The sequence below is a fragment of the Kryptolebias marmoratus genome, linkage group LG7 (genome assembly GCF_001649575.2).
Source record: "Kryptolebias marmoratus isolate JLee-2015 linkage group LG7, ASM164957v2, whole genome shotgun sequence".
NCBI classification, from domain to species: Eukaryota; Metazoa; Chordata; class Actinopteri; order Cyprinodontiformes; family Rivulidae; genus Kryptolebias; species Kryptolebias marmoratus.
The window spans coordinates 13,335,565-13,350,861 of NC_051436.1; the positions used below are offsets into that span (position 1 = coordinate 13,335,565).

The window sequence follows — 15,297 nt, forward strand, 5'->3', positions numbered from 1 at the left end:
GGGGGGAGGAGAGGGGGGAGGCGTGGGGTGGCGCAGCTGCATGGGGGTGGGATCTACCTGAGGCGGCGGGATGTGCTGTGGAGGCTGAAGCTTGCGTTTGGATCTTGCAGCGGCCGATGACATACTGGGGGCCGCCTGCGGCAGCGTGGGGGTCATTCTCTTTTGGCGTCCTGCTTTGCCGGGCCCCCAGTCCTCGTCCTCGTCATCACTGTCGTCATCGTCGTCGTCATCATCGTCGCTGTCGTCCTGGACGTGATTTCCCGCTGAACCCTTGGCAGAACGACTGAGGTTCAGGACAACGTGAGCCGATCCAGGTCGACTATGGCCGGCGGGCTCCTTCTCCTGGGGGCGGGGGGCAGCAAGAGGAAATCCCTGGCAGTCGGGCTGTCCCAGGACGCGCACTGACAGGGAGGCAACAGCACGGGGAGGGGAGGGCGCTGGGGGCTCCCTGTGTCCCTGCTGAAAGGTGGCCTGCTGCACTCTGACTCGTGGAGTTTCAAGAGCCTCTTGGTGGTGGAAAGTGGAACCAGGACCGTGACTCATCACAGAATCACCTCCTCCGCCAACATCAGGTACTGAGGCCTTGGACAGTGAAGCTCGATGCTGCCAGGCACAAAAATTTATCTTATTTACATCCTTTAAACCTTTTACTTTTTAAAAAAAAAAATGTAATAAGTGACTTTACAATCTTCAATTCATTTAAAATCAGAGAAATACAGTTTAAATAGAGAGTAAATGTGCCTTTATAACATTATCAAAGCTGTTATATGACATAAATTCATTGTTTTTTTATTTCATCAATCAGTATGTGGAAGTTACGAACTTTATCCGCAACATAGGATGAGCTGTCATTGTCTTCAGAGTGATCGTCGTCCTCCTCCGGTCCGGCTGGGCTTTCTGTAACACAGAGCAGGATTTCCTAAGAGCGTACAATGTTTACAGCATTTGTCTGTTCAGTTTTTTTCTATTGCTGCGTTTCCAGGAGCGACATACCTTCATCCTCGTCTTCCTTCTGCGCCTCTCTCTCGAGTCTCTGACGGAGGAGCTCCTGCTGCTTAGCCAGGTATTGCTTTATGAAGCTGTTCTGGCACATCTCTTCACCTATCTACAAGACAGCATAGTACAAAAACATACTTCAGTTGGCCTGTTACGCTCCTAAAAAGAGATCACTAAAACGGATCCGACCAACAATAATCCGACCTGAGAGTTTGGCTGCAGAACACTATGAGAAGAGGATGACCTCTGGAGGTTTTCCAGCATCAGAGCCTAGAGGAATTGAAAAGGAAAAGTTATTAAAAATGATAAAATTAAAACAATATGGCGTCAGGATGACAATGTAAGAATATTCTAGCTGTGAACTGGTAATTTTTCCTAATCCAACAGTGATTCCACTTTAAAACTCGCCTTAAATTATAGAGCAGCCATTTTATTACTACTAGTGTGGCTTGCATAAATTTATTTAATACAACATCAACGCCTGTAACTTGTCTGATAACAAGATGGCAGTTCTATCTAATCAATCAGCTTTATGTATTAATGTTATACAAACAGGATGAAACTTAAAAAATAAAATTCAAAACAACAGGCAAAGATGATTCTTCAATTGATGCTAAACACCTTCAAAGACAAAATGACCTCTTTTCTTCAATGAGAAGTATTTTCAAGACTGAAAGAAGTACATCTAAAAAGGTACGTTGCTCATAAGCTACATACGCTGTAGATTTGGCTAATTTTACTGAACTTTTTCTTAACGTGTATGAAGACGGAGCAATGACCCACTGAAATGCAATGTTCCGTTTGTTGTAGTTTGTGAAATAACCAAAAGATGTTAGAAAAATCTAAATACCGCGGTCAGATCTCAACATAGAGGCAGTGCTGCTATCTGAAAGTGCTGCCAGTCCAGCCTGAACATCACAGTACTGAAGGTCTCCCTGACGTTTAAAAGTGCTTTGATTATATTCAAATCACAACTAAATTATTCTGCAGCTGATGAAGAGGAAAGTGGCGCAACTCAAAGCGTTCATCGTGATCTCACCATGCATTATATTTCAACACTTTACAGATTTTTTCTTTTTTAAACATATGTCTATTTCAGTTATAGGGTTGTCATTGGCTTTAAAATTATAGAAGACAATTATTTATCAATAAGTTCAGATTTATCTGGTAATTTTATGACACTATAATAGAACACAGACCTAAATATAATTCATTAATTCAACTAATCTCTAAGAAGTCCCTTCTTTATTTTGTAAATAAATACAGGAATGAAAAAAAAAACATATGTTTGCCTTTAAAGCTGTTTATAGATAATAGTGTGCGTGGCAAATAAACCATGTATTCAGCAGAAAACAGGAATGCACAGAGATTATCTTATTAAACAGGCACAAACTCAGACAGTCACCGATTTAAAACTGGGAAACATTTGTCCCTGTCTGTGAATGTAGGAACTTACTTATTTGGGTAACAGTGACACATTTCCATTTAGGCTGACAAAGTGCAATGTTCTCAAAAGAATAACTAAGAACAGAGTGACCGATGCCTAATATCAATATGAGTTAATATCAAGATGTTTTGTGTTTGTTTGTTTGTTTGTTAAAATGCAATATTGTCTCTATAACGGACGACTACTTCTGAACTTGAATAAATATTTATTTACCAGAACCGCATCTGAACCAAAATCCTGCTTGACTAGATCTGTTCTGCAGTCTGAGGTGTTTTACTTTCATTTTGGTCACTGTAAAAATATCTGCAAAACCAGAGCAGCCATGCTGTCGAGGCTGCCTTCGCTGCAGCTGCGTCTGTCTGCAGGTGTTTCGCATAGAATCTTGTAAACAAAAACTAATGTCAAATATCGCCGAACAATCTAAAAGGTGGCATCTCACTGGGCTGCCACCGTGGAGGAGACTAGTCGATGAAAAGAAAACGAGAAAGATGCGAGAAAATACGTGAATTTTCAGTTGTAGTCTGACTGAACTCAGTGTTTCCAACCATCGAATCAGGCGGCTGCGTTTTGAAGAAACAGTTTGTAAAAACCAAAGCTGGCTCTCCTGCATGGCTTGTAGAACTGTACTCTTGGCCATGCACATTATTTTGTCGTCCACCTCCATCACCCACATTTACAATTTAATCTACCGGAGTATGCCTTTGAAATGAAGACGTGCAGATTTGGACCAGATCTTAAATATCTATAGTATATTGTCAGCGTGGTTTTTAGACATGAACATTAGCCTCGGGTGTCAAAACACAACTGCAGCACTCTTGAGACAGGCTGGGCAAAACTCGGGTGAGTTCGAGACGCCCGCGACGAATTTGCGACTACTTTGAAAGAAAAGGTCGTTTGAAAGAAAAGGTGTTTTGAACAGAACAGCACGCCTCTGCGACTCTGCTAGATGCCACCTGAACTGATAAAATGTATGAAGCACATGCAATAATCACTGACAAAATGTAAATGATACACCGTGCACACTAGCAATTAGCCTCTTCACTCGACATTATTTCTACTTCTCACAAACGGCAATTACCTGACAACTGGGTTGAATTCAGTTTAGTTCAGATATATTGAGACAACTCATAAAAGTTACCTCAAGGCGCTTCACAAACCTGATCATACGCCTTCCAAGTCATTTAATATAACCCAGTTTATTCCAGTGCAACTCAATTACAATTCATTCAGGTTTAGAATGAAATCCAATAAAATTCAGATCAATCCACCAATCAGGTTGAGTAAATTAAAAATGCCAATTAGTCAAAGATTGTCCACCAAATGAGTTAGAACATCAAAAAACTAAACTAATTTTACACCAATAAACAAACTTTATGAATCCATGTGGAAAGTTAACTTATGATTCAGTTGCACACGAGTTAAAAAAGACACTTGAACAGAACTTTCCAGGACAAGTAAATAAAGAAATGTTTATGTATGTTAGCATTTCTTTTGTCATTTAGTAGAAACGCCTGATCAGGAGGAGGAGTCTGTTGGAGTTGATCTTGAACATTATTGGCTGAATGTTCACAAGCGCGAGACCTCTTCAGCGTACATTTAACAATTAGCCTGAATTAAAACGCAGAAAAATAGCGTTGGGCGAAAAAAACAACCAAACAAGCAAACAAGCTGTGTTTACACGGCGACGCGCGCTCCCGACGCTCGGAGAGGGGGCATCGTGGACGCGGGTACCGTCATGTACTGTACACCGTGTGCGGCTGTCGGCTGCTCTCGGCTTAGGCCTCGACTTGACAGGTGCACAGTTCAACTATGTGCAACACGGTGTCCGGGCGGGTACTCAACGTGCCGAGCCCGAACTCGCCAGCCAAGTAGTTCCGTCGTGCTGTCAACCGCAGCGAACAGTTGTTGACTCGCAATAACGTCCGCACGGCCACTTACGCGTTCCCGCTTCCACACACCGTCACGGCCTCTAACATTCACACACACTCGGTCTCACTCGCCTCCCGCTGAACTTACTTGGCCAGACTCGACACGGGCGGGCGAAGCGGGTTGCAAAAACTCACCCCTTTCAGTCGCTTGATGAGCGTGTTCTTCTGCCCGCTTTTCGGGAGGTTCCTTTGCTCCAGGGCAGCTTTCAGGTCCGCAACTCGGAGCGAATGTAGAGGTTTTCCATCAAGCGTAATATCTTCGTCCGCCATTTTGCTCCCTCCGCTTGTCTAAACTCCCCAACAAACGTCGCTACAGCCGCCGCTCGGCGTCACCACTCGGCAGTTTCCGGAGACGCTCGGCTCGGCCCGAATCACATAACAGCACAGCAACTTCTAAAGAGGTCAAGTTTAGCTTCCCTGTCACAGTTATTTGTCAAGCTTTATTCAGGAAAAAAGAAAGTGTTTTTATTTGATTTTTTTTGTTTCTTAATGAAAAACTAGGCCACCAACATTATTTGGTAAAAGAAACGTCCAGCAGGATCAATAAATAACATTGTTATTTACAGAATCCGAATGAAAAATGTTATACAAACACGTTTAGGTATGAATGTCCACATAGGCAAACACATTTGCTTTGTTGTAAAAAAAATCTATTTGTGCATATACTGAACAGGAATCCAAAACAGACATTAAATGTAGTGTTCAAAGTAAGAGTATTACTGTAAGAGATTCATTTCAATGTATTCTCAAATACATATAAGACTCTACAGTCTTCACATAGTGTAAAAAAAAACATACAAAAAGAAAATCCTCATCTTCAACTTGTAATGTAAAATATCTCTATAAAAGTTGCAAGTCATCTACTTAAAATCCTTTGTGAAAGATGTGCATAAAAAATATTCAAATTAAGCCATGCAAAAGGGGGAAAGCAAAGAACACACAGAGGCTGACAATAATAAATATGTATAAGAATCGTCGATCATGCGCTCTTTCATACAGAGACGGTATTTGATCAGGCTCCTTAAGTAATACTTCAAACTTCCACAAGATGGCTCTGAAGAAAGGAAAATGTAACAGCAGGAAAAAAAAATGCAACTAAGCTGAGCCACAGGAAGAAAACTAGATCAGGATTCACCTCGGGTGAACTGAGGTCCGAGATGCCAACATGTACAAATGATATTCAGACATTAACTCCTATGTAAAATGAGCTGCTGTTTTTGTGCACGCAGTTTGGACTCGCAGTGCGAGTGTGGTACAACGCTGTGTTTCAGTCTGGTGTTTTGCGTGATGCTGATTATAATGACGAGCCCCGTCAGTGTAAACAGGCTGAGGTCAGACGAGAACCGCACAGAGAGATGGGAAATCATTTGGGCTTTGATGCATGTATCCAGGCAATCAGAAAGTGGACTGTGCTTTATTTGTAGCTTACACTAAGGCTGGGCAACATGGTGAAGAACAGCGTTTAGGGCGATAATCTGGAAGGTAAGGTTTTAGTGTAAACTTTACACATCTAAACTAGTGAAGCAATGGCCGCCATACCCAGCTGTAGATTTAATCGCACCCCCTCCTCGACATAAACAAGCATCACTGACAGGTATCTTAGGGGGAAAGGGAGATAAAAAAAAGAGAAGTAGGAGACAGTTAACGCTGCTCTTCAAAGCAGGACATGTCTCAGCAGGTGAACTCGGTCAACAGGTTTTTTTTTTTTTAAATCACTTTTCAAAGCTTCCACCTGACTGTGGGAAAGAGCAGGCTTAGGCAATTTCTCAGCTATCATTAGTCGTTCTCTGCCGCTCGATTAGGTTTCTCTCCTCGTCAGTGAGGACTTTTGCTTTTTTTTTTTAAATATTACAACATGCGTACAGCTGTACATCGGTAAACTGAGGAGTCGTTTCAAGTAAAAAGTTGCAAACAATACAACAGTTCCTAGTAGAAATGGGCGCAGATCAAGAATAAAACTTCCTAAAGCGCTCTCCTTGAAATGTAAATTTGCCTTTTTAGAGCACAAAACTCCCCAGCATGCAGCTAAAATCGCTTCAGAATTATGATTAAAAAAAAAAGGCCTATCAGATAACATTGAGAAAAGCAGGTCGGAACCAGGATGCAAGGCCTCATCTTACACTTATTTTTGGAACGGGGGCTTGCTAGATAAATAAAGGAAGGAAGAAAAAAAAATGGCTATCATGTGCAGGGAAAGGAAATATGGCGAGCATATTAAAGCAGAGCTCCCAAAATAACACGTGCTCAACCGCAGAGGGGTTTCAAATTTTCAATAAGTTAACGAAAAACAAGAGCACGTGCCATCAAAGCAAAAATGTCAGGATATAAACAAAGGCGAAAGAGGAGGAAAAAGAAAAACACACGCGGGCTCTTTGAAGCCCGGCTCAGAAACAGCTGCAGTGTGGTCGAAACACTTGCTGCGGGATCAGTCGAACGCTAAAAAGTAAAAAGTGTCATGACAAATAAGGCATTTCAAGAAGAAAATACGGGTGTAGTGAAGACAAAAATGATACAAAATATCATGATGATATTTCCGCCAGGCGCTGAAGTAGAGTGGAGAAGCCGGCCGCTTGTTGGGAGAGCTCGGCGACCCGGTCCACCATCTCCTGGGAGGCAGAAACTGACGGGTAGTTCTGTGCAGCGCCTTTTGTTGCCACAACGACCGCCTTCAAGGCTTGGCAGAGTCGCCCTCCAGATGTGGTGATCTGAAGAAAAGGAGGCATAAAAACTCACTCAGAAGATTCAACTCAGATTGGCTTTTTTTCCCTTTGTGATCAAATAATGATTTCCTGAAGCTGGAAATCTTTATTCGAGAAGCTGGAAAGTGGCGCTGGGGCCTCAACCATGGATAAGCGGTAGAAGATGGATGGATAGATGAAATAAAGATCTGGTGGGGAAAAAAAAAAGAGAAGTAAACGAATTTCTCGGTGTACCTTAGCTCGGAGGTCAGCAGACGTCAGAAGACGGGAAAGCGTGTCTCCGATAAACACCAGTTTGTGCGCCGTCACGATGAGACTCTTCCCTCTCGCCACGAAGATGCGAGGCGGCTGGTTCCCCTTCAGGCTGCTGTAGAGCACGTCGATGGCGTCTGCGAGGCAGGACAGGTGAGCCAGGCTCTGGGAGGAGTAAAAGGACAGCAGCTCAGAGTCCTCCAGGGACAGGGATACCGGCAGAGGAGGAGATGGGGTCATCTGTAGAAGGCAAATGGTAAAGTTAGGTTATACTGCGGCTCCCCTGAAAGGGTCAAAATAAATCAAATATAGACACAAAGTCTGGAGTAAGTCAGATAAAATCCCCTATTGCCAGATTATCATGTTCGGGTCTCCAAAGGGCAATATTGTGACTTGATCTTTAGACCCTTTCTTGTGTTTTTCAAGTCAAGAAAATGTAAAATAAAGAAATTTAAAGACAAAAAAAGAAAGTTAGAATTAAGTTTATGAAGACTTCTTTCAAGTCTATAATCTTACACCAACTTCTAGGCTAAAAACAAAGAATAGACATGGTCACAAAATGAGATTGTAAAAGATGAGATTAAAAAAATTAGATGAAGCAATAATATAGGAGTGGGGAAGAAATAAGAGACAAGAATAGATGAGATATGAAATAGGATTAAATGAAACAATGCCATCCAAAATTATAACTGACAAGATTAGAAAAAAGGGAAAATATTTCATCATCTTTTATGAAGATAAAAGACCAGAAATTATAACAGTAGAATTGAAGGAAAGCAATGAGATGATGATGAATAAAGAGATGGAATGAGATGAGAAATTAGGATCTAGACCCAAATGTGGGACCAGTCTGCAACAATCTAACAATCAACCTTAATTACCGGTAAGTGACCATTTAACCTTCTTGATAAAGATGAAAAAAGTACGAAGCATATATCAAAACAACATTTGAACTAACTGAAATATTTAGTAAGGCACCAAGAACACAGCGTCTTGTCAAAGAAGCAGTAAATCAGTTGCATTGATTACTTTTTTAGCCCCAGTGTTTTCACATATTTTAATTACTTTACAAGTACAATAATGGGCAACATACAGGTTATTAGAAACCAAAATGGCTGCAAAGGCAGAAAAAATGAATTCATATGAAATAAAAAAAGTAATATACTGAAATGGAGAACACCTAAAATTAACCGGTGGGAAAAGATGAACAAGTTTACATATGCCTATATAAGAATAAACTCTGTATAAAACTGTTTACATGGTGGAATATTCGTCATTAAGCTGTTCTTAAATGTCTGAAAGAGTCGGGCTCAAACACGCCATGCAGTACATCAAAACAAGAGGCACTGCTGAAGAAACGACTGTGCTGTCTGTCACTTATTGTCCGGCGGGGTCCTTCCTATGTGAGGCCAGATTGTTGAGAGCCACAAGTGACCTCTTGTTTCTCATCTGAGGCGTAAACAAGGGAACCCCGCAAGGAGCAGCAAAAATGTGGAGCGAGCCACAGAGAGACGTGACCTCAGTTTGGTGCAACACGACTGACTTAAGAGAAAAATAGGAAAAACAAAAAAATGACAGTTTTAACGTTCTCTTACTCTCACAGCAACACTGGATGAGTGAGCATTTTTTACTTTTATTACGCTGTCACCAACAGGGCTGAATGTCATGGAAAGTTATATGATGTTGGGTAAACAGATCCTAAGAGCACATTGGGAAGCCGACAGACTGCAAGCTGGATTAATGAGTCACAGTGCTCGCTGGTAAACAGGGTGCACTGTCAGCTCAGGGTGAATCAGTGACTGAATCCGTGTTTGTGTTTCAGAGAGTGCACAGAGTGACAGAAAAAGGGATTATTTATACGGAGGTGAGACTCACCCTGGGTTCTGCAGTGATAGTCTGTCCGCTCTCGGTCAGGACATCAGGAAGGAGGTCCGGTTTACCCTTATAAATAGAACAGTTAATATTAATATATGCACTTTAACACTCGTGGTGATGCAAACCGTTACCAGCAAACCGACCTGCAGCTTGACGTATCCAACACTGTCTCCTGTAGGTACCGGGGCCGGGATGGGAGTCAAGCCTATTCCTGCGTACTCGTTGCTGGGGTCGTCCTCCCCGTTAACAGGCCCCACTGTGAGAGTCACGCTGTTTGGAGTTGGGGGCAAAGGAAAAGCCGGCTGGGGGGTCGGCGGCAGGGGTCTCTCCTGGATCCAGCTGCCTTTACGGGAACCCATTCCACCGCAGGACGACTTCCCATCGGGCACTGGGAGCGCTGGCAAAGGCCTGCGCGACAAGGACTCCTGGGAAGGCAGGCGAGGCCGTCCTTGGGCCTGCAGGAGGAGGGCGCTCTCCTCGAGGGTACGCTGGACGAGCGACAAAAGCCCCTCAGATGGAGGAGCGTTCCCGACGGCGGTCAGCGCCGGAAGCAGGTCAGCCAAACGAGCCCAGGCCTGCTGAAGAGGCGGCGGGGGATCGCTGGCGTGGCTGGCTTTCCAGGTGGACAGGACCTCGGCCAGCGAGGTAGCCAGGTCCCGTGATGAAGGGGTGGAGGCTGAGCAGGAGGCGGTGCTTAGCACTGAGTGGACGAGTTTGGAAAGGGACACCTTCCACTGCACGTCGCCCGAGCCGTTGCTGGAAATGGAGAGGCGGCGGGTGGAGGTGGAGGTGGAGGAGGAGGATGACGTCGAATGGGGAAGGAGTTCTATGTTCAGAGCAGGCATGTCGTAGATGCCGCAGTCGACCTCGGAGGAGTCCTGTCGTTGGGGATCTCCGCTGCTGGCTCGTTTATCGGACCCAACCTGGGCACCATTTTCCACGCAGAGGCTGCTGGCGGACTCTGCTGGCCCCAGAGGCACGCCGGGAAGCGTAGGGACACTGTAGACTTCGTCCTCAGCTTCGTCCGGCTGGACATCTGCTGTGGACATGTTCAGGGCGATTGTGGGGACATTGTAGACCTGCTAAAGAAGAAAAAAACAGACTATTTTGACAAATGTGCAGTTTATCTTGAGATATTGTAAAAAGATGCTAAAATCTGTGAATTACAGACAAGTTTCTGTCAAGAACGTAATGATTCAGTTGAAGATTCATCTGTCCTCGCAAAGCAAATGATCAAACTGAACCCGACCAAAGAAAACCGCCCAGAGATCTTCAAATACACCCATTAGGAGAGTTACTGACCACCACAGAACAGGGCTTATTTATGACCTATAATAGCACGGAAATGTGCCTGTAATCCACATACAGCACCAGCAGGACTAGAGTAAAACCTAGTCCAACAGCTGGGATACATTTCTAAGATTAAAGGGGGGAGACCACTGCGGGCAGGGTGGTGGTGGGACACCCACAGCACGGCCCTCACAGATGGGTGTGACGGGGAGAAAATAGAAACAACACTTGGACTGGATAGACAGGCTTCCTCGGCAGACTGAGACAGGTGTGGCCTCGCCTGGGAGGGGGGCAGGGACACGGACCAATGGTGGAATGTGAGAATAAATGGTGGCAGGCTATTCGATAGTCGCTTCTTGTTCACAAGTCACTTCACTTGTATAGGCATGAATTCCAGATCGGTTTCCCGCCGTTCCCAGCACATTATTCTCATGAACGAACTAAAACTCAGCGCTGGAATTATTGATCTTATCTGTGAGCAAAGACGGCACTGCTACTCAAAGAGTAATGTCTTTACATAACATTTGTTTGTTTTTCAGTTTCAAATGAAATACAAACGGTTTTAGATTCTGTTTTTTTTCTGAGAGGGAATATTTTACAAGAAATTAAAACAACTTGTCGTCTTCTTTCAAAAACTAACTAAAGAAGCTGCATTTCCTGGTTGCTAAGTTGACTAAAGTTTAAAGCTTAACAACACTAAGGCTTGTAAATAAAATTAAGGGATCAATGACACCGAATTCAACACTGCTGCAAATGTTGTGCAAACAGAAACCGAGTACGAACTAGACAAACGTATGCACAGGTCAGCAAGCGGAGCCAAGCCAGGAGTCCCGTTTACCTCTGTTTCCGAGTCAGCTTGTGATTGGACACTACGAGGGGTGTCATAGATGCCATCATCGCCCTGGAGGGCAGATTGGACTGGTTGTTGCCACCTACCACTGGGAGGGGTATCATACACCTACCATGGGAGTGGAGGATTAAAAACAAATTATGAGTGCTGATTTGCAAGACATCGGGTAGTTAAACAGAGCACCACACACACGTTAAAAATGATCTCTGAAATATGGAGATTGAGACAAAACAAGTTTTTTGGGCTCTCACATACCTGGTCCTGGTCCTCGGCATTTGAGCATTTGCTGCTGCCTTTTTCCAAGCCGTTGCTCATGTTTCCGTCGCTGCTCTGGGGAGTTCTGATCTGTTTACTCTCCTTTTGCTGCAGGCTGGTTGAACTTGCCTGACTAGTAGGTTTGGGGGCAGAGTTACAGTCAGCTGGTGACGGCGCCGCTTGCTGCGAGTCCTTCCTGGTGACTCCTCTCACCGGAGGGGCCGGCGGAGGAGGTTTCCGGGCAAAGCTGGGCGACCCCGGAGCCCTAGCCTGTCCGGCTCTGATCAGCAAAGGGGACCCCCGGTGGCTGGCCGCGCCGGGTTTGCCTCTTGCAACGGCAGCGTTTGGTGGTACTCCCTTCAGCAGGGGTCGAGGCGACGCTTGGGCAGGGGTCAGTGAAGACGGGTGTTGGTGGGCCAGAACTGTGGCTGGCGTCTTGTGTAGGTTTGCTCGCACAGAGGCGGGTGTTTGGTACAATCCAGGTACGTCCTGGTTGACTTTGGGCTGAGAGGTTCCATTGATTACAGAGGTGCTGTTGGAGCATAGAGGACTGGCCACACCTCCACCCGTTGGAGATTGGTAAACATCATCACTTGCAAGCGGCGTACCTTTGGGCACCAAGTAACAGTCATCAGACTGTCCTGATGTTAGTGTTTCCCTTGGGACAAGATATGTAGTGTCTTCTGGTTCATCAGCAGCCCTTTGTACTCCAGTGGGAGAAAGGTACACGGAGTCTGAATCCATGAGGATTCCTGGCTGCCTGGCAGGCAGAGCTCCACCTGGTTTCTGATAAAGTGTTCCTGACATGTCTGTGCCTCGTCCCCTTAAAGAGGGTGAGCGTGGCCGTCCCGCCACCCCAATATCCCAGTCCGGTCTGTGCCGAATGCCAGAACTAGAGTGTGAGCGCGGGCGTCCGCCCTCCACTCGGCGTAGTTCTCCAGTCCGGGAGGCAGCCGCCCCTCCTCGACCCTCATCTGCGGCCGGCGGGGCTCGATACACGCCGTCTGCATCGTCTGTGCCGCTGCTGACAGCAGTCTGGGCCAACGGTGGGCCGGGCGACAGGTAGACAGAGTCTTCGTTAGGACCAGGGTCTGGGCTTGGGGGCGGGGCGGTCTGCAGGAGTCGGAGGCGGTTAGCAGGAGCGATTCCCTTTCTGCCGTGCAGGGAGCAGTGCCACCAGCCAGTCTGCTCCTGTTTGAGGACCATCAGGATGTCGCCCTTCCTGAAAGCCAGCTCCTCTGGGCTTTCTGCCGTGTTGTCAAACAGCGCCTTCGCCAAAACCGTCTGGAGAAAGATTTAAAAAAAGAAAAGGAGAAAAAAAAAAAGCAAATGTGCCAAGTCAGGAGAATAAAACAGTTGATTGTTTAGAGCTGTTAAATGAAAACCGAACACTAGTGAACAGAGAAGAGCTCAGAAGACGTAAACATGTGAGACAGAGAAACGGGAGGAGGATTGGTTCACAAAAACATGAAAACTCCAAAAGCAGCAAGGCCACCTGTCCCCTCATAACCCTTCCATCCTCTATTTGTTCTCAATCCTTTAAATAAATGACGCTCAGTAGAGCTGTAGCTAACTGGGTCAGGCAGTGATCGAGCTGATAAACGTCGGCAAAGAGCCGAGCGGGAGCTGGCACATTCGACTGCTTTGCTCAGGTGTTATCCCTGAAGGAATAATCTGAAAATTTACAGCCAATCAGAGCGATTCCTCAGCTTCAGCCTGGCGTGAGAACAGGAAGTTAAACTCAGGATTTTCTACTGCTGCCTGTTTAAGAACTGGATTCATTTAGAGCCATTCTGATGATCTTTTTTTTTTTTTTACAATAAATTGGTAACCAGTAGACCGATTCAAAAACTTCAAATCGTGTTGGATTTGTCTTTAAAACATCTATCTAATGGTATCAAATTGTGTTGTGTGTGTTGACGAGGTTCTAAAAATCAGGCGGCCTTGCTACCAAAACAATCACGTCACATTTCCAACAAAATTCCCAGCTGGATCAGCTATTACGGTCAAGAGAGCAGGAGGGGAAAGAGTCGGGGAGGATCAATGATCAAATGGACACAGAGGCTTAATGGTAATGAGCAGGATAAGAGGGAGGGGGAGGGGATGAGAGGCACATCTGTCCCTTGCTGCTTAGGGTTTAATTGCCAACCCAAAAAAAGCCAGAGAGTCAGACCCCCTTTCATTTTCTAAACCAAAGCCCCTGAGGGGGACAGAGAGGCTCCAATGAGCCATGAGGGAGCCCCATCAGATCAGCAATGGAGGCAGTGAGGGTGCTCATAAAATATGCTGACAGTGTGCAAAACCAAAAAAGGTGTCTATCTTGTCCATCCTTTGTGGTTTTGGCACACAATCTGACACCAAATCCGTGCACACGGGGATCCAAATACTGTACTCACCGAGACGGACATTGCTGCAGGGATTTTATTTTATTTTTTAGCTATGTCTCTGGGAAACTAAGTCATCCAGCGTCCCGGATCAGTCAGCTCATCCGTGCAGATCAGCTGCGGCTCTCACGGACGTGCCGGTGGGCAGAGGGACTCGGTGCCGAGGCACAGCTGCTGGCTCCGGGCGCGACGCATCTCAGATGACGCCCGGCTGCCTCCACGTCTTCGTACGGAGCCCTGCAGCCCGCAAGGAAACACTTTTTTTGTCACGCTTTGACCGCATGCAAACACCGTCACACGAACAGATTTCATGGCCTGAATTCATACAACACAGTACACATTAATAATATTTATTTAAAAAAGTGGACGAGCAGAGGCGATGTGCTTCACGCGTTAAAGCTTCCAAAGCTAGCCCGAGATTAGCATCATTCAAAACATTGCTAACGCTGTCAAAGTTATCTTGTAAATACATTTATATGACTTATATATATATATATATATATATTTAATTTAATTTATATTTTACATGGCTGGTAAAGCTGCGGTAAACCCTATCGCGGCCTAGCTGTTACTGACTAGATGGATAACTAACGCTGGTTATTTATCGCCCCTCTCGCTGCTACCGCTCCGTTCTGACCAACAATGGCACCACTGGACAAAATATAAACCGAGCTGTGTACCCATGGACATTAGCACGCAAAGCAATCGGCCATTAAAATAAATACCTCGCGTTTTTCCTTTTTTTCTTCTTTTTATCGCCAGTAAACTTCCCATCGGCGTACAGTCTATGGAGATATGTGAAATCCCTTCTTCGTTCTGTCCAGGCGTGAAAATATTCGATGACGAAACAATTAGCCCCGCCCCCCGCGGTGGTCCGGGTCACTCCGCCGATCTCAAAGCAAACACCTCCTGGAATTTCAATGGTTGAGTCCAATCCAGCCGCTGTGAGATCGCGCAGCCAACCACTGCCGGTGTTGTGACGAAAAAAAGCGATCCCTGTTATGGGAAGCGTGCACCAAGGGACTTGTTTTCTCACTAAGTGTTTTCATGTGGTGTCAAATCCTGGCTGAGCAAGAAAAAGGTTACAGCCAGGAAATTCATATTATTGAATAACATCAGTCCCTGACTTTATTCTTAAAATAGTCTATTTTAACAGTAAATAAAATTGGGGGCGGGGGTTAAGATCTGGTAGCCTAGCATGTCATAAAATGCTACGTATATCCGGCCCGTATTTTTCAAAATTAAATATTTGTTGTTGTGTTGTTTTAATGGTGACGAAAACCACAAGTCCTCTCATCACTTTTGACTTTCGTATAGGTTT

At 45.2% G+C, this 15,297-nt stretch overlaps 2 protein-coding genes across 4 annotated transcripts in view; both read right to left on the minus strand.

Annotated features, from left to right (window-relative positions):
• acin1b (apoptotic chromatin condensation inducer 1b) overlaps window positions 1-4,673 on the minus strand; it is a 25,322-nt gene extending 20,649 nt beyond the window's left edge. The window contains exons 1-5 of one of the 2 annotated variants that reach the window (XM_037976768.1): window positions 4,507-4,673; window positions 1,201-1,266; window positions 994-1,105; window positions 824-897; window positions 24-603 (exon numbers count right to left, since the gene is read on the minus strand). In XM_037976768.1, the coding sequence (XP_037832696.1) occupies window positions 24-603; window positions 824-897; window positions 994-1,105; window positions 1,201-1,266; window positions 4,507-4,641 (967 nt within the window). In that variant the 5' untranslated portion in view covers window positions 4,642-4,673. Of the gene's footprint in view, window positions 1-8; window positions 604-823; window positions 898-993; window positions 1,106-1,200; window positions 1,267-4,506 lie in introns of both variants that reach the window. The other variant, XM_017433176.3, reaches the window with a different exon arrangement.
• Window positions 4,674-4,814: 141 nt separating this feature from the next.
• efs (embryonal Fyn-associated substrate) lies at window positions 4,815-14,851 on the minus strand. 2 transcript variants are annotated; one of them, XM_017433202.3, is made up of 8 exons: window positions 14,702-14,851; window positions 13,989-14,213; window positions 11,593-12,876; window positions 11,326-11,445; window positions 9,341-10,276; window positions 9,198-9,263; window positions 7,305-7,562; window positions 4,815-7,076 (listed from the first exon to the last, which is right to left on the minus strand). In XM_017433202.3, exons 2-8 carry the CDS (start codon window positions 13,998-14,000, stop codon window positions 6,891-6,893), a joined length of 2,862 nt encoding a protein of 953 aa, XP_017288691.1. In that variant the 5' UTR covers window positions 14,001-14,213; window positions 14,702-14,851; the 3' UTR covers window positions 4,815-6,890. The 2 variants fall into 2 exon arrangements, with proteins under 2 accessions (XP_017288691.1, XP_017288690.1); XM_017433201.3 differs by having other exon boundaries at window positions 9,341-10,279; window positions 14,702-14,850.
• Between the last annotated feature and the right edge of the window lie 446 nt (window positions 14,852-15,297).

Coding starts and splice junctions, on each gene's coding strand:
- efs (XM_017433201.3), bottom strand. Junction 9,264..9,340: donor TTGGATACGTCAAGCTGCAG/GTCGGTTTGCTG, acceptor TCTATTTATAAG/GGTAAACCGGACCTCCTTCC. Junction 7,563..9,197: donor CTATCACTGCAGAACCCAGG/GTGAGTCTCACC, acceptor TGCCTTCTACAG/ATGACCCCATCTCCTCCTCT.